We start from the raw sequence: 20822 nt of genomic DNA, 5'->3' as shown, positions 1-20822 counted from the left end.
ACCATCATAAACAAAAACATGGTAGTCTTTGTATTTTTTCATGAAAAATGACATTAATCTGAGAATGAGGTTACATAAATAGGCTTGTTGCAAAATGCACTGTATCGCTTATCCTCACAAGGGTCACAGGGGTGCTGGAGCCAATCCCAGTTTACTAGGGCACTAGGAGGGGGACACCCTGAATTGGTGGCCAGCAAAAGAGACAGACAACCATTTACGCTAGCACTCATACCTAGGAGAAATTTAGAGTGCTCAACCAGTTTACCCTCCATGTTTTTGGGATGTGGGAGGAAACCAGAGTATCAAGAGTACACATAATCTCCCCACAGGAAGGTCTGGACCTGGGATTGAACCCTCGAACCCCAGAACTCTAGGGCTGACACTTTAACCACTCATCCACCAGGCCTGAATTTAGCATTGCTTTTTAAAAATGTAAGGTAAGTTTTGAAAAGGGTCAAAGACAAAAATGCCATCGATAAATAGAAAGCAGTCACATTGTAGCTTCTAAGGAAGTGAAGGGAATGTCTCCCGCGGGAGGGATCCTAACAATGTCATGGAGCTCTGCCGCAAGAACTTTCCTGCAGTATCGCAGTCAGGAAGTCAAGTTTCCATGTAAACACAAGGTCCTGAGAAGCCAACAGACAAGACGCCATGCTGTGAAAGTACATACATCGACAATGAGAACATATCCTTAGTAAAAGTCGCACACGTTCGTATAGAGTCATGAAAATGAGCAGGAATAGGGATTTAAATGTTTTAACGAGAGGTGAATGTTCTGTAAAAAGTCTCCACACCCATGTCCAAATGCCCTGTTTTTGTGCTATAAAATAAATTAAGCCAAATAAATTATTTCAATGTCTTTTCCAACATCATGATTTTTCACACTTGTCAATTTGAACTGAGTTGACTTGAGTTTTCGCAACATTATAATCATTCAAAGAAAGAAAATCAATTATAAGTGATCCCCTTTTTACAAATCGGTTGTGCAGCACCAATATAAGATTATAAATATTTTTTAAGAAGGAATTTTATTTGGAAAAAATTATACAGGAAATAAAGTTAGTCAACCAATATGATGAATTGGGCTAATTTAGTTGAGTTTTCTTGGACATTTTCTCTTTTTTTTTCCTGCAACGTTTGTTTCAATAAAGTCAACAAAAACATCCAATAAAGCAGGATGTCTATATATTATTTCTATATTATTTTCTTACTTGTTATCATAATTCAGAAGCTGCCATCGAACGTGATTATGTTTCAATGATGTGAGACGTCCAATCCAATTTCACTGGACATTAACAGTGAAAGAAAGGTTTTGAAGTTATTTGATGTATATTGGTCTCATTCTTGCATGTAAAAACAACAAAAACGGGCATTTGACAATGGGTGTGTACACTTTTTTATGTATGTTCACTAGTGTTTGATGTCATCTTTTGTCTGGAGCTATTTTTACGTCCCTTATCCACGCTGACCTGACGACATTTCCAGATGCAAACTTTGACACACTGGAGTTATTGTTCGCAGACAAAGACCAACAATTGGTCATATATGAAGTGGCTGCACTTGATTGGAAACACAGACAGTTTGTGAACAATGGGGATGAGACCACCTGTTTGGGGTGTGATCATGTGGACAAAAAGTCCTGGCGGGGGGGAATTATTGGAGTATGAATACATGATACTGAATTATAGGCTGGGCTCGTTGCCCAGTTTTTATTAGCACGCTGAAAATGAAAATATGATTTCATATGTCTTGCACAAGTAGCTTAAATTTAGCCTATGTTGCACCTCTTAACTTTCCACTAGATAAAGCTGCTGACTTAAACAGTTCCTCTACATTAACTCGGTACTCAAAACCTGACATGTTGAAAATAAGGTAAGAACTATGAAGAATTTCAATATTTGGTTTAACATAAATTTAAGTTGAAATCAATGTAGTATATTGTAGAATTTCAATGGTTATTTTTTTATTATTTCATTGCTTGGAGGCCTTAGATCATTCATTGTGGTTAAGTATGCATAAAATCCATTTTAACTGGAAATGTTGACATTGAGTGAGCATGGTTGATTGCCAATGACGTCAATAGACATCCAATCCAATTTGACTGGGGGATAGGAGTGATTCTTGGATAAGAGCATGTGCTGTGATAGTAAAAATTCTTTTTTTTTTAAAAAGCACCTATTCATAGCAATAGATTTGGAATCCATTTTGACACCGAGAGACTCGCGGCAAAAGGTCACTATCAACCCTCCCAGACAAAATGGATTGTAAGGCTATTGTCCTCAATGCTAGCCAAGAGTTATTACTTAAAAATAAATACATTTTGAAACCCAGTCTTTTTTACTCAATTCTGATCCTTTGTTTACCAAATGTGAGTGGAAAGTTTTCAAATAGGTCCTCGCATCCATCGAAAATTCGGCCCTCAGAGAAAAACAGGCGATAAAACTTTTTATCGCACAAACAATGCAACAATTTTATTGCTTTTTAATTCCACAAAAACTCAAGTTAAAAAAAACTTGTTGACTTGTCTCTAGTCTACACCATTTTACCTTTGTGATATCACTTCTAGAGGTTGAAAAGTAACAAACAATGCATGTATTAAAATGAAAGGTATTAAAGTATAACATCATCGGAAAAATAAAGACCAGAAAAATGTGTACATAGTTGGGGTTTTGAGATGGATGAGTGTGTGTGTATTTTGTAATCAACCCCTGTCTGTCTATGTACACCCTGTGTGTTTGTCAGTTCTGGTCAGATCGGCTGCTTTACCCTGCCTTGTCTGTGTTATGGTATGCTGCCATGTCATGTTTCGAATTCTTCATTTTCTCACGTCTTCCATGTCAGGTTTGGTTTTGTTATTTAATTCTAAGTCCTTGTTTTTTTTTTAATTGACACCCTTCTTGACTTAGTTATTAAAGTTTTTGTTAGAGCACTCCTTCCACGTCCTTGATTGTAAAAACAGGCGATGAAAAATCATCACTGCCTTGTGGATAATGTATTCTCGTTTAAAAAAAACAAATACAAATGTAGGTTAAATGCTGACATTGATTAGCACAACACAACAAATGATAGAATATTAAAAGCATAAAAAATAATGTGACAGCTATCAAATAAATAAAAAATAAAACTCAATGCAAACTATTTAGATGAAACCTGTGTAACATAAGAAGCCCATTAAAAGTGGTTAAGTTTGGCAACTACTGTATGAGAAAGCAACTACAAAAAAAGGCACATTTTATCCAGGTTTCAAGATTAAAACTGCAAAAAAAGAATAATTTGGAGATGGGATAATAAGGTTTACAGCTAGCAAACATAGCAAAAAAACGAATTGACTCACTATGTAATACAAAGAGAAGACTAAGTCACGTCTATACTATAAATGGCACAGGCATTGAAAAGGAAATTAAAATTCACCTGCGTTTGGGGCCTTCTACGTTCCACGCTCGCCGCTGCACTTAACGAGACAAAAATCACCCGGCGGATGATTGGTTAGCGCGTCGGCCTGACAGCTATGGGGTCCTGGGTTCTATCCAAGGTCGGTCCTCACTGTGTGTAGTTTGCATTTTCTCCCCGGACATGCGTGGGTTTTCTCCGGGTACTCCAGGTACTTCCTCCCACATTCCAAAAACATACATGACTGGGTGATTGAACACTCTAAATTGCCCCTAGGTGTGATTGTGAGCTTGAATGGTTGTCTGTATCGTCGTGCCCTGCGATTGGCTGGCCACTAATTCAGGGTGTTTCCCCCGCCTCATGCCCGTAGTTAGCTGGGATAGACTCCAGCACCCCCCGTGACCCTTTACACCAATTGCGGAATGTCCTGGTGTTTTCCACACTGAGCCTTCCAATGTTACATCCGCAAACTGTGTGGGGGGAAAAAAACAATTCGAAGCGAGAATGAGGCCAAGCACATGATACATCCTGTACTCTGATGGCTGATCGTAGACAAAAGGAAAAGTGGTTGTAAATAGCTACAAAACAGGCAACCTGACCAAACCTCCGATAAAAGCGGCAAAGGTCGTTAGAGGTATTTAAAAATTATCCTGAGCGATTTTACAGTGGTGGTTAGGCCTTTTTTTTTTCTTTACACCCGCATAACAATAATTGGGTTGAATTTGAGAAGCTTCTCACTGGGACTTTTAACTCCAATTCATTAATCACTCAAAAATGTAGCACAGAAATAAGATATCATTTTTTAATAAAGTACAATAAATACCTTTTCATTAGAGCTTGCGATACAAACAGGTGCTTTCTCAATGATAAAGGTAGGTAATGCGATTTCAATAGTTCAGTTTTAGGCCTTTAGATGACTTTAAGTCATTTGGTTTTTACCATTTCAAAGCAATACTGTCCAGAAAAAAAATAGTCATACACTGTAGAAATATTGCACTTTAGCTGTATTCAGATTTGGCCTGAATTGCATTTTTTTGTTTTTCTACTGTTTTGTATTGAAATTCAATTAAAATCATTTTCAAGACAATATTTAACAATATTTCATATTGTCTATTATATTAGTATTATTTCAGTCATTGGCAAAAATCTTTTGAAAACATATAGTATTTATTTTCAGGAAAAATATTGAATGCAAATTTAAATGTTTAAAATTGAGCCATTAATGGTCCCTCGTAATAAAAGACTACAATATTTCTAATACATAACTTGTTGTAGTTTTGTATCATAATTTTGCAATAACTTTTTATCAAGAAAAAGATAACACACTCAAAATTCATGCATCAAATATATGTTTGACTGTATAGGATTACTTAGATGCTATTAACTAAGATTATTATTTACATGATGATGGGAACATTTGAAAGCTTGATTGTTCCGTTTATTTTGTGTATCTTTTTAATACATACTGCATATATAACAACGTCACATAAATTGATCACATTTACATGTGTGTACCTCAAACATGCAAACAGTCGCTAGTCATTTGACACCCTTGCAAGGCATTTTCACCGTCGGATTGAATTCTCCCAAAAAAAACATTAAGTGCTTTCTAAGGAAGATATAAACTTAGAGAAAAGGATGTTTTGACTGGCAGCTACTATTGTGTCCTCTTAGATGCAAAACATTCACGAGTTTCCCACGTTATGGATGACATTTACAAAGGAGAAAGAATTAGGGCCAAGCTAAAAAGAAACAGCAACGCGACCGGGAAGTGATGTGAGTTAGGAGTTGTTTCTGTTTTAACTAGTATCTCAAATGTTTCTAAAACATATGATTAGATTAGGGTTTGCTGTCGTATAGCTCTTTTGAAATAATAGAGATTGGATACGCAGTATGATGGATATGTGCCAATAAGCAACAGAGGAAAGGAAGGAGGACAGCTTCTATTTGATGGTTCTCTCAGTGGCAATTAACTTTTGGCAGTTCAATGTCCTCACATCTGTTCAAGAATCTCACAATCCCTGACTTTCTCACTATAGCGCAGCTAAACATATAATAAATATTAATTCATCTTCCGTACTGTGCATCAGCCGTAAGGCACATAGAGCTACCGTATTTTCTCGCATATGAGCCGCACTTGTAACTAAAAAAATTGATGACTGAATCTAGCATATGGCTTTGTATGCGGATAAGACTTACATTGTTGCTATACTCTTTTTCACCAGTAGATGTCGGCAAATTAACATTTACTATTTGGTGGTTATTTTCTGTTTTGCAGTAAGAAAACAACCATTACTGATTGTATTACTAACATCCTTATCATATTGACCCTAATAATGTGCTTTTAATTCACAGTATCTCAGAAATATCACGTGCGAGGATTTTTCTTAAGATTTTCCCTTCAAAGTAATACATTTGTACTCCCTATTACAACCATGAATATGGAGGTGAAAATTGTGAATCAGGGGGTGGCTTATACGCGAGAAATTTTATAATTCAATGATTTTAAGGCAATTTTAAGGGTGCGGCTTATACGCGGTGGCGGTTTATATGCGAGAAAATATGGTAGCTATTCTGTGTGCATTATCTACACAATCTTAAGATTTTCCCTTCAAAGTAATACATTTGTACTCCCTATTTCAACCATGAATATGGAGGTGAAAATTGTGAATCAGGGGGTGGCTTATACGCGAGAAATTGTATAATTCAATGATTTTAAGTTAATTTTAAGGGTGCGGCTTATACGCAGTGGCGGTTTATATGCGAGAAAATATGGTAGCTATTCTGTGTGTGCATTAGCTATACAATGTTCGTCCTTTAATGTAGACTCACCTCACATGTACAACAATGAACCAACATGACACAATAGCAATGCTTCCTATAGGCTATTTTTAAAACTGAGACAACAACTCATGTTAGGCTCTCATATTTGCTTTTGTACTAGTTAGTATTCATTATTTGCATTGTGAAAAAACACCAAAGTCTTAGGAATATGTCAGCTGTTTATTTAAATTATGTGACCCCTGCAGGCACATTTGATAGACGGTGCTGTTGAAGTTAAAACTGTGACTTTCAAGATCAAAGTTAAAGTCACTAGAGAGAGAAGGGAAAAAAAGAGAAGTGGACCCTAGAGCTGAGAAGTGTGTGTCAACAGACTATCAGTCAGAAATAGAACAAACATTAAATTAACTGACAGAACCTCAGTTCACTCAGAGATCACATCTTTCACTTATGTTTATTTTTTATTCAAAAACATGTGGGCTGGGGTTAAAACAGAAAACAAAATGCTATTTGTGAACTTCTAAATCAGGTGGCTTGGATTTGGAACAGTGAAGAATTTATTTAGAAGAATTTAGAAGGTCATAAGTCACAATTCCTGACTTTGAGAATAAAGTCAGAATTAGTCAGTGTTCTAAACAATCCATTTTTCCTGACTTATTCTACTCCTCTTACATAATGTTATCATCTTCATAGAAATTTGCTGACTAAACTATTGTAAATGTTTTTCCAAAGACATTTTACCATTCAATCTACTACAAACACAAATTATTGTTTTCAAACGATTCAAAGAGTTTCTTTGGTACAACATTTGAATTAAAAATGTTGTATATTACTCAAATAAAGAAATAATGTTAGAAATGAGTGATATTGAATATCTGATCTTAATGTTATATTAATGAGCTGGTCGGCAGCTTGAGTGGTTAGCGCGTTGGCCTCACAGCTGTGGGGTCCTGGGTTCAAATCCAGGTCGATCCACCTGTGCGGAGTTTGCATGTGGCTTTTCTTCGAGTAGTCCGGTTTCCTCTCACGTCCCAAAAACATGCATAGTAGGCTGGTTGAAAAATCAAAATTGTTGTCTGTCTCCTTGTGCCCTGCAATTGGCTGGCAACCGATTTAGGGTGGCCTCCGCCTGGTGCCTGTAGTTAACTGGGATAGGCTCCAGCACCCCCACAATCCTTGTGAGGACAAGCGGTTCAGAAAATGAATGAATAATAACAGTACATGACCTTTCTCCGATTTTCAAATATTCTTACATCGTACACAGATATGAAACACGCATATAGTTTCTCTGTGAATTTAACTGTACAAGGGAGGTAGACACAAATCCAAAATTCCAATACATTTGACTTAGGGGGTCTCGCCTAGTGCTGGCTGCCTCTAGGGGGCTTGCTTTGCTGGTGTAAAGGGGCCATGACTGGGGAAAGTTGAGTCTAAAACAAATGTAAGACGACACACAGAGTGATAATATAGTGTTCAAATGTAAAGGCCAAATCTAGGGGCTCTGTTTACATTTGTTCTACCACTGCTCTCAGTCAAAACGGATTAAATGTCTGTTAAATCTTTTAAATTTCGACTACTTTTATTGTTAAGGATACTCCAACGACAATTGACTGGTCTATTGTTGTGTGTTTCCTTGTAATGAGACTCAACAGATGAAGACGCTCTCATCCTTGTTTGGGTGGGAGGGGAGGGGCCCCCTTGCGTGGGTTGAGAAGCACGAACGCGCTCACGACGCTCGCGCGTTCTCGTGTAGCCAATCAGCGGCCGTCTAGCCGGCCCCTGCCCGGCATACAAATAAGCGTGGCCTCTCTTTTATTGAACCCACTTTAAAATCGCGCTCCCACGTCCTTTTCTTGCGTCATTTTCTTTATCGCTTCAACGATCTCTCGACTACACGCGCAACTTTTTTTTTTAAGTGAGAGTTGTAAAACTTCTACAAACTCATCCGGGTGTTTTTTTCCGGAAGAAGAAACTTGAACATTTGCTTGACTTTTTCTTGTTCTTTGTGGACGGACGGTTCCACCTGCGAGCATGACACGGAGGTCGTGCGCCATTTACGCGGTGGGCGTCATCTGCGCCACCCTGCTTGTCCTGGGCATCGGTCTGATCTCCAAGCAGGCGTTCCGACAGCTGATGCACAACCGCCTCAAAAAGGTTTTGAAAAAAGTTTTTTCTTTTATGTATTCCTTTGTTTGTTGGTGCTGCAATGTTTTTATTTACATCACCCCTCACTTCAAAGAGGATAACAGTGTGTTTGTGTGTGTATGTGTGTGGGGCGTGGTGGTGGGGGGGGGGGGGGGGGGGGGGGGGGGGTTAGGGGGGGTGATTTTATTTTTTTAAATCTCTAATTTTATATACGTGTGCACTGTACTAGTATTTTTTACAGAAAATTGTTTTGGTGGAAGTTACAAAAATGCATTAATTTCATACCTGACAACCTCTGCCGATAACTGCCCTTATAAATGATTATGATTCCCCTTACAAACCCCCCAAAAACCTTACAAACCCCCAAAAAACCTTACAAACACCGTACGGTACGGTGTTTGTAAGGTTTTTTGGGGGTTTGTAAGGTTTTTGGGGGGTTTGTAAGGGGAATCATAATCATTTATAAGGGCAGTTATCGGCAGAGGTTGACAGGTATGTAATTTAGACAAGAACTCTTTTGGCTATAGTTGTCCCGATCGCATATTTTTTGCACCCGAGTTCGAGTCCGGGTCACCTGATCTAGCAATACTGAGTACCGAATAGATAGCTCGGTAATTAGTTTATTACAACATTCATTTTGTTACCTTGTACTATTGAAAAAAATAGTATCTTTTTTTTTCTAGCTGATTCTGATCTTGTAAAAAAAGTTGCGCAGTACAAAACATACTTTTTTTGTTTCTTTTGTTGATATATTTATCTCATTTTCTGAACCGCTTTATCCACACTGGGGTCGTGGGGGGTGCTGGAGCCTATCCCAGCTGACTTCGGGCCAGAGGCGGGGGACATCCTGAATTTGGGGCCAGCCAATCACAGGGCGGGCAAAAGGAGACAAACAACCATCTACGGCCAATTTAGAGTTTCCAATCAGCCTACCATGCATGTCTTTGGAATGTGGGAGGAAACCGGAGTGCCCAGAGAAAACCCACGCAGGCCCGGGTAGAACATGCAAACTCCACACAGGTGGACTGATCTGGATATAAACTCAGGTGCCCCACTGCGAGGCCGACGCGCTAACCGCTCATCCGCCGGGCCGCCTTTGTTGATATCCCTGCACGTGTAATTTTGTGGCTTTACAGCCCCTACATTTAAAAAAAAAATCATGAGAATTCCATGTTTTTGATCCGATCCTCTAAAACAGGGGTAGGGAACCTATGGCTCGGGAGCCATATGTGGCTCTTCTGATGGGTGCATGTGGCTCTTCGCTAACCTGTGAGGTAAAATATGTTTTTAAACCGCTGGTGACAGAGTCCCGAATGCACCAATAGGAGCGTCACGTCGGCACTATGGCGCTGACAGTACCTCTAACTTTAATCATCTTTTTTAAAATTATATTTTTATTAGACTTTTCTGCATGCATATTTTCATTGGCTAGCAACTGCGCAACAGTGCTGTCACAATACTTCATTTAGAACTTTGAAAGTGGTAAAATGACCCCAAAAAAGTCACATCTCATTTTCACATTTTTACACTAAAATTCTGAATATGGTTCTCAAAGAAATAAAATTTGAAAATGGGAATTGTTTATGGCTCTCTGTGTCAAAAAGGTTCCCGACCCCTGCTCTAAAATCTCGCTCGGCCCGATTTCTGATCACGTTTGATCGCTGCCAACCCGCCAGTCGAATTTACTTGGACGTCTGTCAACATCACTGGCAGCCAATGAATTAATACTCAAATTGACTGATCGATGCCAAACTGCCCGTCAAAATGGATGAGGAGTCTCTTGCTGTCAATGGTAGCCAATGAGATATTACTTGAAAATGAATTCATACATTTTAATAACCTGATCTTTTCCACCTGATTCCGATCTTTAAAATAATGACGTGATCATGTGATCGGAATCGTGTAGTACATCTCTACAATGGGCTGCCATTGACGTCAATAGACGTTCAATTCATTTTGACTGGAAGGAGTGCCAGTGACCATATGTCGCTAGCCCCTTCTAGTCAAAATGGACTGTAAGTATTTTGCTGTTAATGAGAGTTTAAACAAATATTAACTAACTACCACAGTACATATCTGTTGCCATTATTTTTTTCATCTGACCTTTGATGGCAAAGAATGGCAAATTATGGCTACGTAAACAACTTTTTTTTTTACTTATCATCCGATCTTTATCCTTTTTACGATTTAAAAAATATATATATATTTGTTTTTTTTTATCTGGTTATGTTATTGTATAATACCAAACAACATTTCCCAATATATTATTAACTTTCATAGTGAATACGCTAAGAAGAAAAAATATGAATACAGTATAACTGCAAAGTTCATTTGGACCCTATAATGCCGGTCATGCATTAGCAAAACCAAACAACATTTTTATAAATATAAATAACAAATTAAATCAGGACTGAAAAATTACCTTAATTGCCCGTGTTTGAATCTTTTAATTAGCGCAAGGGTGTCAGACTCGGGTGGGTTCGCGGGCCGCTTTAACGTCAACTTGATTTCATGTGGGCCGGACCATTTTAGATATAATATTTAGATTTTTTTTAATAAACGGATTAAAAAAACTGGATTAAAAACCCAGAATATTCAGTTTTTTATATATCTAAAACAATGTTTATTTTAGCTTTTTTTAAATATATTTTTAGATTTTCCAAAATGATTTTTGAACTAAAAACACAGAAAAAAATGATTGAAAAATTACAATTATTGTTTTAAAAGGGGGAAAATCAGGAAATTTAATATACATCTATACTCTTCATTTTAATTTGATCCTAAAACAGATAGTTGGCACTCATGATTTACTTTCCCGGGCCACACAAAATGATGCGGCGGGCCAGATTTGGCCCCCGGGCTGCCACTTTGACACATGAATTAGAGGGTGAATTTTGAATGCCGCAAACAATACAAGACAATAAAAGATGGTCTCAGTGAGATTTAGCACTTTAACATACTTCCCAAAACAGATTAATGATCTACTTTCCTATATAGATGCAGCTAGATCCCATATAAAAAATAATAATTCACTCTTGTCCTATGTTGGATATTGTAATCAAAGTTGTGCAGTAGACCTTTTATTGTTGTTTTAGTGGAGGTGGATTCTTAACTGTGGCACATGGCTCACGTGATTTCCCAGTAAATGTCGAGAACAATACTAAGTCAGCATTCATCATTTTGACCCATTTTAGTGTGGTGAGCAAACAATGGAAGCGGGGTAAATGACAATTTTCCCACTGCCTTTAAGTCAATGTTTCCCAACCAGTGAGCCGTAAGCAATGGTCAGGTGTGCCGCGGGAAATTGCAGCAAGTCATACAGTGTAATATTCAGAGAGAAAAAATAATATGGATATAACGAGATCACATTGGACTATTTTTTTTCCATATACTAAGTTATTTAAGGCAGCCCAGTAGCGCATAAGCCTCACAGTTCTGGGGTCGAGAGTTCGTTCCCAGGTCAGTCCTCACTGTGAAGAGTTTGCAGGTTCTCCCCAGACTTTTGAGGGTTTTCTCCGGGTACTACAGTTTCCTGCCTCATCCCAAAAGTATGCAGGGTAGGCTGGTTGAACCCTCTAAATTGGCTCTAGGTATGAGTGTAAGCATGGTTGTAGATCTTCTTGTGCCCTGCAATTGGCTGGCCACCAATTCAGGGTGTCTTCTGCCTGGTGCCTGAAGTCAGCTGGGATAGATCCAGTACCCCCCCCTGTAAACCTTGTTAAGTGGTACAGAAAAATGAATAAATGGAATCTAACCGTATTTTGTCCTGCACAGCTGATTTGCTAAAAAAAAAGTTCTCGCTCATAAATGTCTTAGATGGTTTTAACGTTAGATATCTTTATTCATTCAGCCTATCCCAGCTGACTTTCGGTCACAAGATGGGGGACACCCTGAATCGGTGGCCAGCTGATCGAAGGGCACGAGGAGAGAGACAACCATTCGCGCTCACACTCATACCTAGGGGCAATTTAAAGTGTCTAACTAACCTACCATGCATGTCTTTGGAATGTGGGAGTAAACCAGAGTATCCGGAGGAAACCCACACAGGGCAGGCAACCTGGATTTGAACCCAGGATGCCAGAACTGTGAGGCCGACACTCTAACCACTCAGCCGCCAGGCCGCACCTATTTTAATGCAAACTGGGGAAAACAAAATACAATACTATTTTTTCCCTTTTAGATACATTTCCAAGGAATCGGATTGAGACTCATGATTTTTTGAATAATTGCTTAAATTAAAGGGGAAGATAAACTAATAAAGTAAACAGCTACAAGTGTTAACTTCTGTGTAATTGATCAAGGGAGACAAACATTCATTCATTCATTTTCTGAACCACTTTATCCTCACAAGGGTCACGGGGGGTGCTAGAGCCTATCCCAGCTGAGTTTGGCCCAGAGGCGGGGGACACCCTAAATCGGTGGCCAGCCAATTGCAGGGCACAAGGGAGACAAACATAAGTCAAATTTTGTTGTTCTTGTAGAGTAGGTTGAAGCAGACTACTTTGTTCTTACAAGTGACATTGTTGCCTTAAATGGCTCTTTTTAATGTTCCGTCAACCCGATTTACACATTAAGCAAACATTCATTCTTTATCTTTATAGTTGAAAGAAATTCCTTGGCAAGGCACCGATTCAAATCTTTATTTCCCTCGACTCAGAAGGTGATTAGGGTGGAAATAGGCCAGTGGGTTGCCACTTGGACATAAATTTGGGCTGCTTTTAATGTACACCATTTTATTAAGTATTAAAGGCAAGTATGTAGAAAGTAAAATGAAAATACAAATCTTTTTCTGATTTGACTGAGTATTTCAAATGCAAGAAGTCGCTTGAAAGGCAACGAATGTTTCATTCAGTGTCATTGCCATTGCTTGACCGTCAAACCATTTGAACTAAAAGAGCTTTGATTTATGATTACAATGTTGTTTTTCGTGAATATGAAGCTCAATGGATTTAATTTGAATAGTCTTTAACCTGATTGGCCTTCAGTGGAGTGGGTGCATCAATGGGAAACTCATGGGCGTTAGAAATCAGTGTGGTCACTTCAACAAGTTGCCGAAACGCGGACTAGAAAGTTTTTCAGTGACACTTTTGCTTTTTCACAGTTATACAAAAATAGAATATTCACTCGATGACCGTACGTTTATTTCAGGAGTAAAAGATTTCGCTTTGACTTCCTGGTTATAAAATCTTTGATTCTACTAAAGTAAAGTATTCACTCACGTAACCCCAACAAGGCTGGAGGTCATATTGTATACGTCCCTAGGTGACACACTTGAAAATAGTATGGTAGATCGTAAATTGGTCTCCCGCCACAGACCAGGCCTCTTGGCCTGCCAGATGGCAGAGAAGCGCTGCAGCAGGTGATGAGATCTCAAGGGGGGGAAAGAAACTAAGACAGGAAATGCTCGTGCAACAAACATATTGTGCTAAACCTCAGTGAATGCACACCTAGTTTTATATACTCGCCTACTGATATCTTTTATGCTCGGTGCAACTCAGTTGAGAACCAGGAAGTGGACAACTTGAGACCAGGCGGTCTCGAGCACTGTCCTTGCGATGATACGGCACATTGTGAAACCACACCATGACGAATTTCCCTTGCAATGAAATACAAATCTACACAGATAACACAATTCACACTGCTTGATTGGTTAAGCAACTGTCCCATTACATATTCTGAATGCCAAGAGCTGATTCAAATAACATACGACACACAAAGGTTGAAATCCGACAACAGTTCATTCAAGGAAAATTGCCGATGGACACGTAGGATTACATAAATACAATGTCTTTGAACAAATATTAGAATTTAGATTGTAGATACCAGCACATTTCATCATGTTTAGGCTTTCTGTCCCAGAACCTGTCATTAATGGTTTCAATACTTTAAAAACTTTGGCACTGCGCCCTTCAATTCTAATAAATTTGAGCCATGCAAAGGCAGAGAAATCCGACACTCGCGGCGATGCTGTTGGTGACGCAGCGCTCTGTTGAAGAATCGGGCAGGTGTTGCTGCATAAAATACGCACGAATTCACTCGAGCAAAACATACAGAGTTCAACATGCAGTGCCAACTAACAACAAATCTGGTAGTAGTGTGATTTATTTCCGGACGCGTCAACCCACAGACACGCTGCCAAAGGCTCTCATTCCAAGAATACGTCCTTGATTGGTAAGCCTCTTCGAGCGCAGCAAGCAATGGATAACCACTTGATCCTTCGTTGGAATATTAGTAAATGTACACAGGAGAGAATGATATAAAACCTAATAGCAAAACTGTGTTGAAAGATGTCAGGTCCGAGACTGTTTTAAAATGGTAGCCAAGTCCTGACCACAATGAGATTGTTTACCACTCACATATGTTAAAATCAAGTGAAATTGAAAACTTTGGGGAGCAGAGACGCTTTCTTAAAAGACAGCTAGGTACGTTTAGACCAGGGGTCGGGAACCCATGTCTCACGAGTTAGACATGCCTCCTTTGATGGGTGCATATGGATCTCTGCTAATATGTAAGATAAAATGAAGGATAAGAACTTCACGTTGGCACATCACTGTGTTCATGACACTACCTAGAGCGCCGGTGCATCGACCAATGAGAGCCTCGTGTTGGCACATTTGTGTTCGCGACATTACCTCGAAGGCAATCCATTGACCAATGGGAGCTTCACGTTGGCACGTCACAATTTAAATAGCGCCGACACTAACTAGCGCTGCTTTAGTCATAATTTCCAAAGCCAAAATTACATTTACAAATGATTGATGATGAATTTATTATGGCTGTCTTGTGCAAAAAGGTTCCCGACCCCTGTACAAGACCTTCTCATGCTAAGATCGAAGCAAAGCAAGGTCAAGTCCAAATCAAGGCCAGGACTTTGAAGCTGCCAGTTGCGGCAGGTTCAGGATTTCATTCCAATCAAACAAGATGACACAAGTATCAACCAATCTGGTTTCTTACAAGTGTAATCAGTGATTGCAGTCAGGTCCTGCTTGTTTTAGCCTGCTTTTTTGGATGGTTCGTGCTAGATTGGGTGGAACAAAAACCATGACCCAAACTGAGAACCAGAGACAGTAGGTACAGACCAAATCAAAATGAAAATTTTAAGCAAGACGTGAAGTTGATGAAGTGCATGTTGTTTGATTCTGAAGTCTCTAAACATAAGATGGTTTGCAGTAAGAAAGCACTCAAATCCAAGTACTGTGGAACCTTGACATACGAGCAATTTGAGATACGAGTAAAATTTCGGGCAAATATTTATCTTGAGATACGAGACAAATTTTTATGTTCGAGCATACAAAGGACCCGAGAGGCTGCTCATAAGAACATCATGGGCACTGTCTCTATGAGCACTGGGCGGAGCGTTGCATTTTTTCAGTGTTTTTTTCCCTTTAGTCAGTGCGAATGGTGGAGCCTGTTCGCTAATACGAGAGGAGTACTACTTCCCGGGCAAGTTGGCAAGTGGTCGTGCGTTATCCTATTGTGAGGACATTTGTGTGCATCACTTTGGGAATCTTTTGAACGGAATACAAAAGCAAACAACCCTCGATAGGTTGCGTCTGAAAGTCAGGGTGGAGGCGGGGCAAATAGAGTCAACCCAAGAGAAGAAAGGTATCAAAATTTAAAACAAAATTAGATTTAATTAAAATGTGTTTATGTTATGTTACGAGCGCATTGTCGTGCTAAAAGTCTCCCCCCCTCTCTGTCCCTCTCTCCCCTACGTGAAATCCATCTAATTTTAGTACTATTAAACTCATTTTAGTACTATTAAAAACATTTTGTTACTATTAAACACATTTTAGTACTATTAAACACATTTTAGTACTATTAAACACATTTTAGTACTATTAAACACATTTTAGTACTATTAAACACATTTTAGTACTATTAAACACATTTTAGTACTATTAAACGACTAGTTATTTGTTACTTTGTTAATAGATGGCGAATTAGAACCAATAAAAATGTTTTTCCAATCCAATATCCTGTTTTGGGTATTTTTTTTGAGAGTTGGAACAAATTAATTTGTTTTTAGTTCATTTCTATGGGAAACGTTCATTTGAGTTACGAGTAAATCGACATACGAGCTCAGTCCCAGAACGAATTAAGCTCGTATCAATGGTTGTAAATCAGCACATAACAAATAAATAAATAACGATTGAAATTGTAAATATCACTTGGCTTGCGACAGAAAATGAGTTTGACACCCCTGCCTTAACGGATACAAAGTTGGTAAAGACCAGTCGGTGGAACCCCAAAACAATCGATTCCGCATGAACTAGTTTATGTTCTAGTGTTTTTCAGAAGATTTAAAGAATATCCTCTGGCTGGGCGTCATTCATAGTGTTTTTGTCCCGTCTCGACATCAAAGCGGTAGCAACGCGCCTATTTGCTTATTCACCTGCTACATATGTTTTCAATCGGGGAGTGGTGTAGATGAGATGGGGTCTGTGTTCCTGTTTTCTATGCATTATTTCATGTGGCATGCTGGGAGGGCAGCCATGTAGGGAAAGAAACAAATCATGAAAGGAGAGCACTAGAAAAGCTCTCTGCTCTCCTCAATCCAAGGTGACAGCTTTATTGTCCCCATCCACTTTGCAAACGTCTGTAGATCAGTAGAATAGAGGCTCCGGGAGGCGGGGTCCCAGTACACTTTGGCGCGCGCCCCTTCTTATGGGTTCATTTACACCCAGGAACTACTTTGAATCAAAATGACACAATTAGGCCAAACTGAAATTTCCATCTCGTGTGCTGTTGGAAGCAAACTACCGTATTTTCCGGACCATAAGTCACACTTTTTTCTTAGTTTGGCTGGGCCTGGAATTTATACTCATTTCGACTGATGTTTTTATTTATTTTTTAACTCTTACTGCTAACACTGTGTTTAGGTTGTGTTTTCTTAGGCAATAGTTGTTTGTGGTTCTCTATTTTACTATTATCTTAATGTATCATGTTTGTTCTTGTTTACTGGTAAATTACAAAATGGCCATCGAAAAATCCAACTAATACGCCAGTAAGACTTTTTTTTCGTCTTCATTGTGCATTCTTTGGCTAGTGTGACTTGGATTCAGGTGCGATTCATAGTCCGAAAATACGGTAATCCCCCGTTAATCCTCTTCTTTTGCTCCCCGTCCAAATGGTTATACATCACAACACTATTTCTCAAAAGGTAATCGATATGCGTTAGTTGAGACTCGATAGATCATGATACAAATGTGTCACAGTTTAAAAGAAAAGGAACCAACAGGTTGCTTGCGACATTTTTCGCTGTTTGCCCATTTTGACTGGAAATGAGCAAATGAACTTTAATTCTTAAACAACAGGAAATCAAATGAAATCAACAACAATCAACAGAAAAAATGATCTGGATGCCCGAGATCAACATTAAGGGACCCAGAAATGTTGTCTGAAATGACCGAAAATTAACAGGGAATTATAAAAACAAAGCCTGTTGCAATGGTTCTCTTTCCAGACAATGTGGGATCGATTCCCACTTGGTGGCCGTGTGATTGTGAGTGCAATTAGTTGTCTGGGGACCAGTCTAGGGTGTAGTCCGCCTTTTGGAATAGACTCTAGTACCCCTTGACCCTGACCAGGATAACCACTGTTAAAAATGAATAAAATCTTTCTTTCATTTGCTGCCAGCCCTCCCACTTCAAGCAGATTGGGGGTCTACCAGTAATAAACTCATTGAAATTAACCACAGAATTATGAAAAGAGGTTGTTTTAGTTGCACTGGAAAATATTGTAAGATGATTTCCTGACCCGTTTATTCCTAATTGCCATATCGCCATATGGTGAGATAATCGTTATCGGAAAAGTTGTCCCCCGCAGTGTTTTTTTTAAAGAGTTTAGCTTCATAGCGGCTGCTTGTGCGGTGCCAGGGCCTCATAGAGCTCAGGCCTGAGGAATGTGGCCCAGATCATTAAAGTTGCCGTCCCGCGCAACCATTGGGAGTCCAGCCTTATGCATCACATGATCTGTCACTGACTCTCCCCAAGTGCCCGTTGTTAATGGCAACCGTCTGACAATGGAACTATGGTGGGTCTCCCCTAAGACCATTCATGTGCATGGCCAATGCTCTTGTCAGACAGAGGCACCCTCTACAGCCCCCCTGATATGTTTTTGTTCTCTGGGTTCTCTCTTTCTTTTTTTGTACACAACATCTTGATACAACCATGTGGCCACTTCTTTTTAAACTTTATCACTTGAAATTTCAACATCCACATTTCTCAACTGATTTGAACTAGTCCTCAGTCAAAATATAGTTTCAATTCTTCTGTTCCTAACTCAATTTTTTCTTTAAATTATGAAAATGCCATTTATCAGTCTCAGCTGCCAATAGTACCATTTTTTTTTATTTTAAGCTGAGAAAAATATTGCTGCATTGCATCCCTGAAAATACAACAGAACACAATTAGACAGAATATAATGAGCTAACCTTGTTAAATTACTCTACACACAAGGGTCACGGGGGTGCTGGAGCCTATCCCAGCCAACTGAATGGGTTGGCAGCCAATCGCAGGGTACAATGAGACAACCAACCAATCACTCATAGCTTGGTATCATTTGAAGTGATCAGTTAGCATGCTATGCATGTTTTCAGGATTTGGAGGGGAAATCGGTGTACCAATAGAAAACAAACACAGGCACTGGGAGAACGCTGCACAATAAAGTCGGAACCCACCGGGAATTGAACCCTCGATTTTATAATTGTGAGGCGGACGTGATAACTATCTCCACCATGCCGCCTAATTTGAACTATTCCTAAGTCAAAATACTCTATAAATTGTTCAGTTCTTAACTCAATTTACTATTGTATCAAATTCATTTTCCTCTTTCAAAATGCCATTTAGCAGTTTTAGTCGCCAACAAAAAAAATATTTATGATGTGTTTTAAGTGGAGAAAAATCATTGCACAATTACACAAAATAACTAATTTTGTTAAAATACTCCCACACCGTAATTATATTTGTTCATATATTCAAGCTAAAAAAATGCACAATGAGGAACTATGCAGTCTGCACTGGACTACGCAGATTGTAAATTGCATTTTTGTCTACCTTTTATTAAATGAAAGACCAGGAACAAACATTCCATGCTGGATTGGATGTCTATAACTGTCAATGGAAGTGAAACAATTAATGAATACAAACAAAAGAACTTATCTGGGGATATATTAAACAAATAAATAAATAATCTGGGGATATATTAAACAAATAAAGAAAATAAACGTATACAGTACTATTCATTACACTTAGATTTCTAGCTCTCAGCCTGTTAACATCTGTTATCATATGTAAAACATTACAACAATTTTTTATATGTTCCTTTTTTAATGTGCAATTCTGAGACTATCAGTGCTGAAAGTTTAATTAGTCAATATTTTCAATCTTCGACAGGAAATTGTTTTGGTGGAGGGCAGTCGTGTTTTTGAGTCATGGAAGAAGCCACCTCCTCCTGTCTACATGGAGTACTTCTTCTTTAACGTCACCAACGTGGATGAGATCCTCGATGGCGCCAAACCAGTGGTCAACCAGGTTGGGCCCTACACATACAGGTGAGTTCCAAGAATCAATGCTCGCGTTTGCTATTTCAGTTCATTGATGATGATAGACAATCAATCAGTTGGAATTTCATCCTTAATTTGTCACTAGTAGAGATCCAATCCATTTGAACGCTTCAAATCAATTGGACCTCCATCTATGAATTAAGGAAATACAAAACAAATCAAACTAAACTAAAAGTGGCCTTAACTCAGGAGTGTCAAACTCAGTTTGGTTAGTCGTATTCATGCCAAATAGATCCCATGTGGGCCAGAACTGTTTATTTTTGGCCCAAAATGTTTACTTACTGGCCACCATTGACAGCGCTTGGGGTCCAATCTATTTTCATTGGGATTTAACTGTAAATTTCCATTAGTTCATTCATTTTCTGAACTACTTATCAGCTGTTCATTCATTTTCTGAACTGCTTATCCTCACAAGGGTCGCGGGAGGTGCTGGAGCCTATCCCACATAACAACGGCCACCAGGCAGGGGGACAACATGAGTTGGTGGCCGGCCAATCGCAGGGGTTAACTGTGAATTAAATAATTGATATTTATATTAAACGAGGCCCGGCGGTTGAGTGCTTAGTGCATCGGCCTCACAGCTCTGGGGTCCAGGGTACGAATCCAGTTCGGTCCATCTGTGTAGAGTTTGCATGTTCTCCCCGCGTGGGTTTTCTCCGGGTACTCCGGTTTCCTCCCACATTTCAAAGACATGCATGGTAGGCTGATTGGACACTCTAAATTGCCCCTAGGTTTGAGTGTGAGCATGAATGGTTGTTTGAGTCTGTGTACCCTGCGATTGGCTGGCCACCAATTCAGGATGTCCCTCGCCTCTGAACCGAAGTCATCTGGGATAGGCTCCAGCACCCCCCGCGACCTTAGTGAGGATAAAGCGGTTCAAAAAATGAGAGACACTTTTTAATCATTGTACTTGTGTACTTGTATTTCTGTATAGGTACAT

At 39.1% G+C, this 20822-nt stretch overlaps 1 protein-coding gene across 1 annotated transcript in view; it reads left to right on the top strand.

Moving 5' to 3' along the window:
• Positions 1–4762: 4762 nt before the first annotated feature.
• LOC144090851 (lysosome membrane protein 2-like) overlaps positions 4763–20822 on the top strand; it is a 34402-nt gene continuing 18342 nt past the window's right edge. The window contains exons 1-2 of the mRNA XM_077622717.1: positions 4763–8325; positions 19713–19870. Of these exons, the coding sequence (XP_077478843.1) occupies positions 8203–8325; positions 19713–19870 (281 nt within the window). The 5' untranslated portion in view covers positions 4763–8202. The remainder of the gene's footprint in view (positions 8326–19712; positions 19871–20822) is intronic.

The sequence above is a fragment of the Stigmatopora argus genome, chromosome 16 (assembly GCF_051989625.1).
Source record: "Stigmatopora argus isolate UIUO_Sarg chromosome 16, RoL_Sarg_1.0, whole genome shotgun sequence".
Classification (NCBI taxonomy): domain Eukaryota; kingdom Metazoa; phylum Chordata; class Actinopteri; order Syngnathiformes; family Syngnathidae; genus Stigmatopora; species Stigmatopora argus.
The sequence above is the reverse complement of the archived record's forward strand: the minus strand, read 5'-3'. Positions and strand labels throughout refer to the sequence as shown.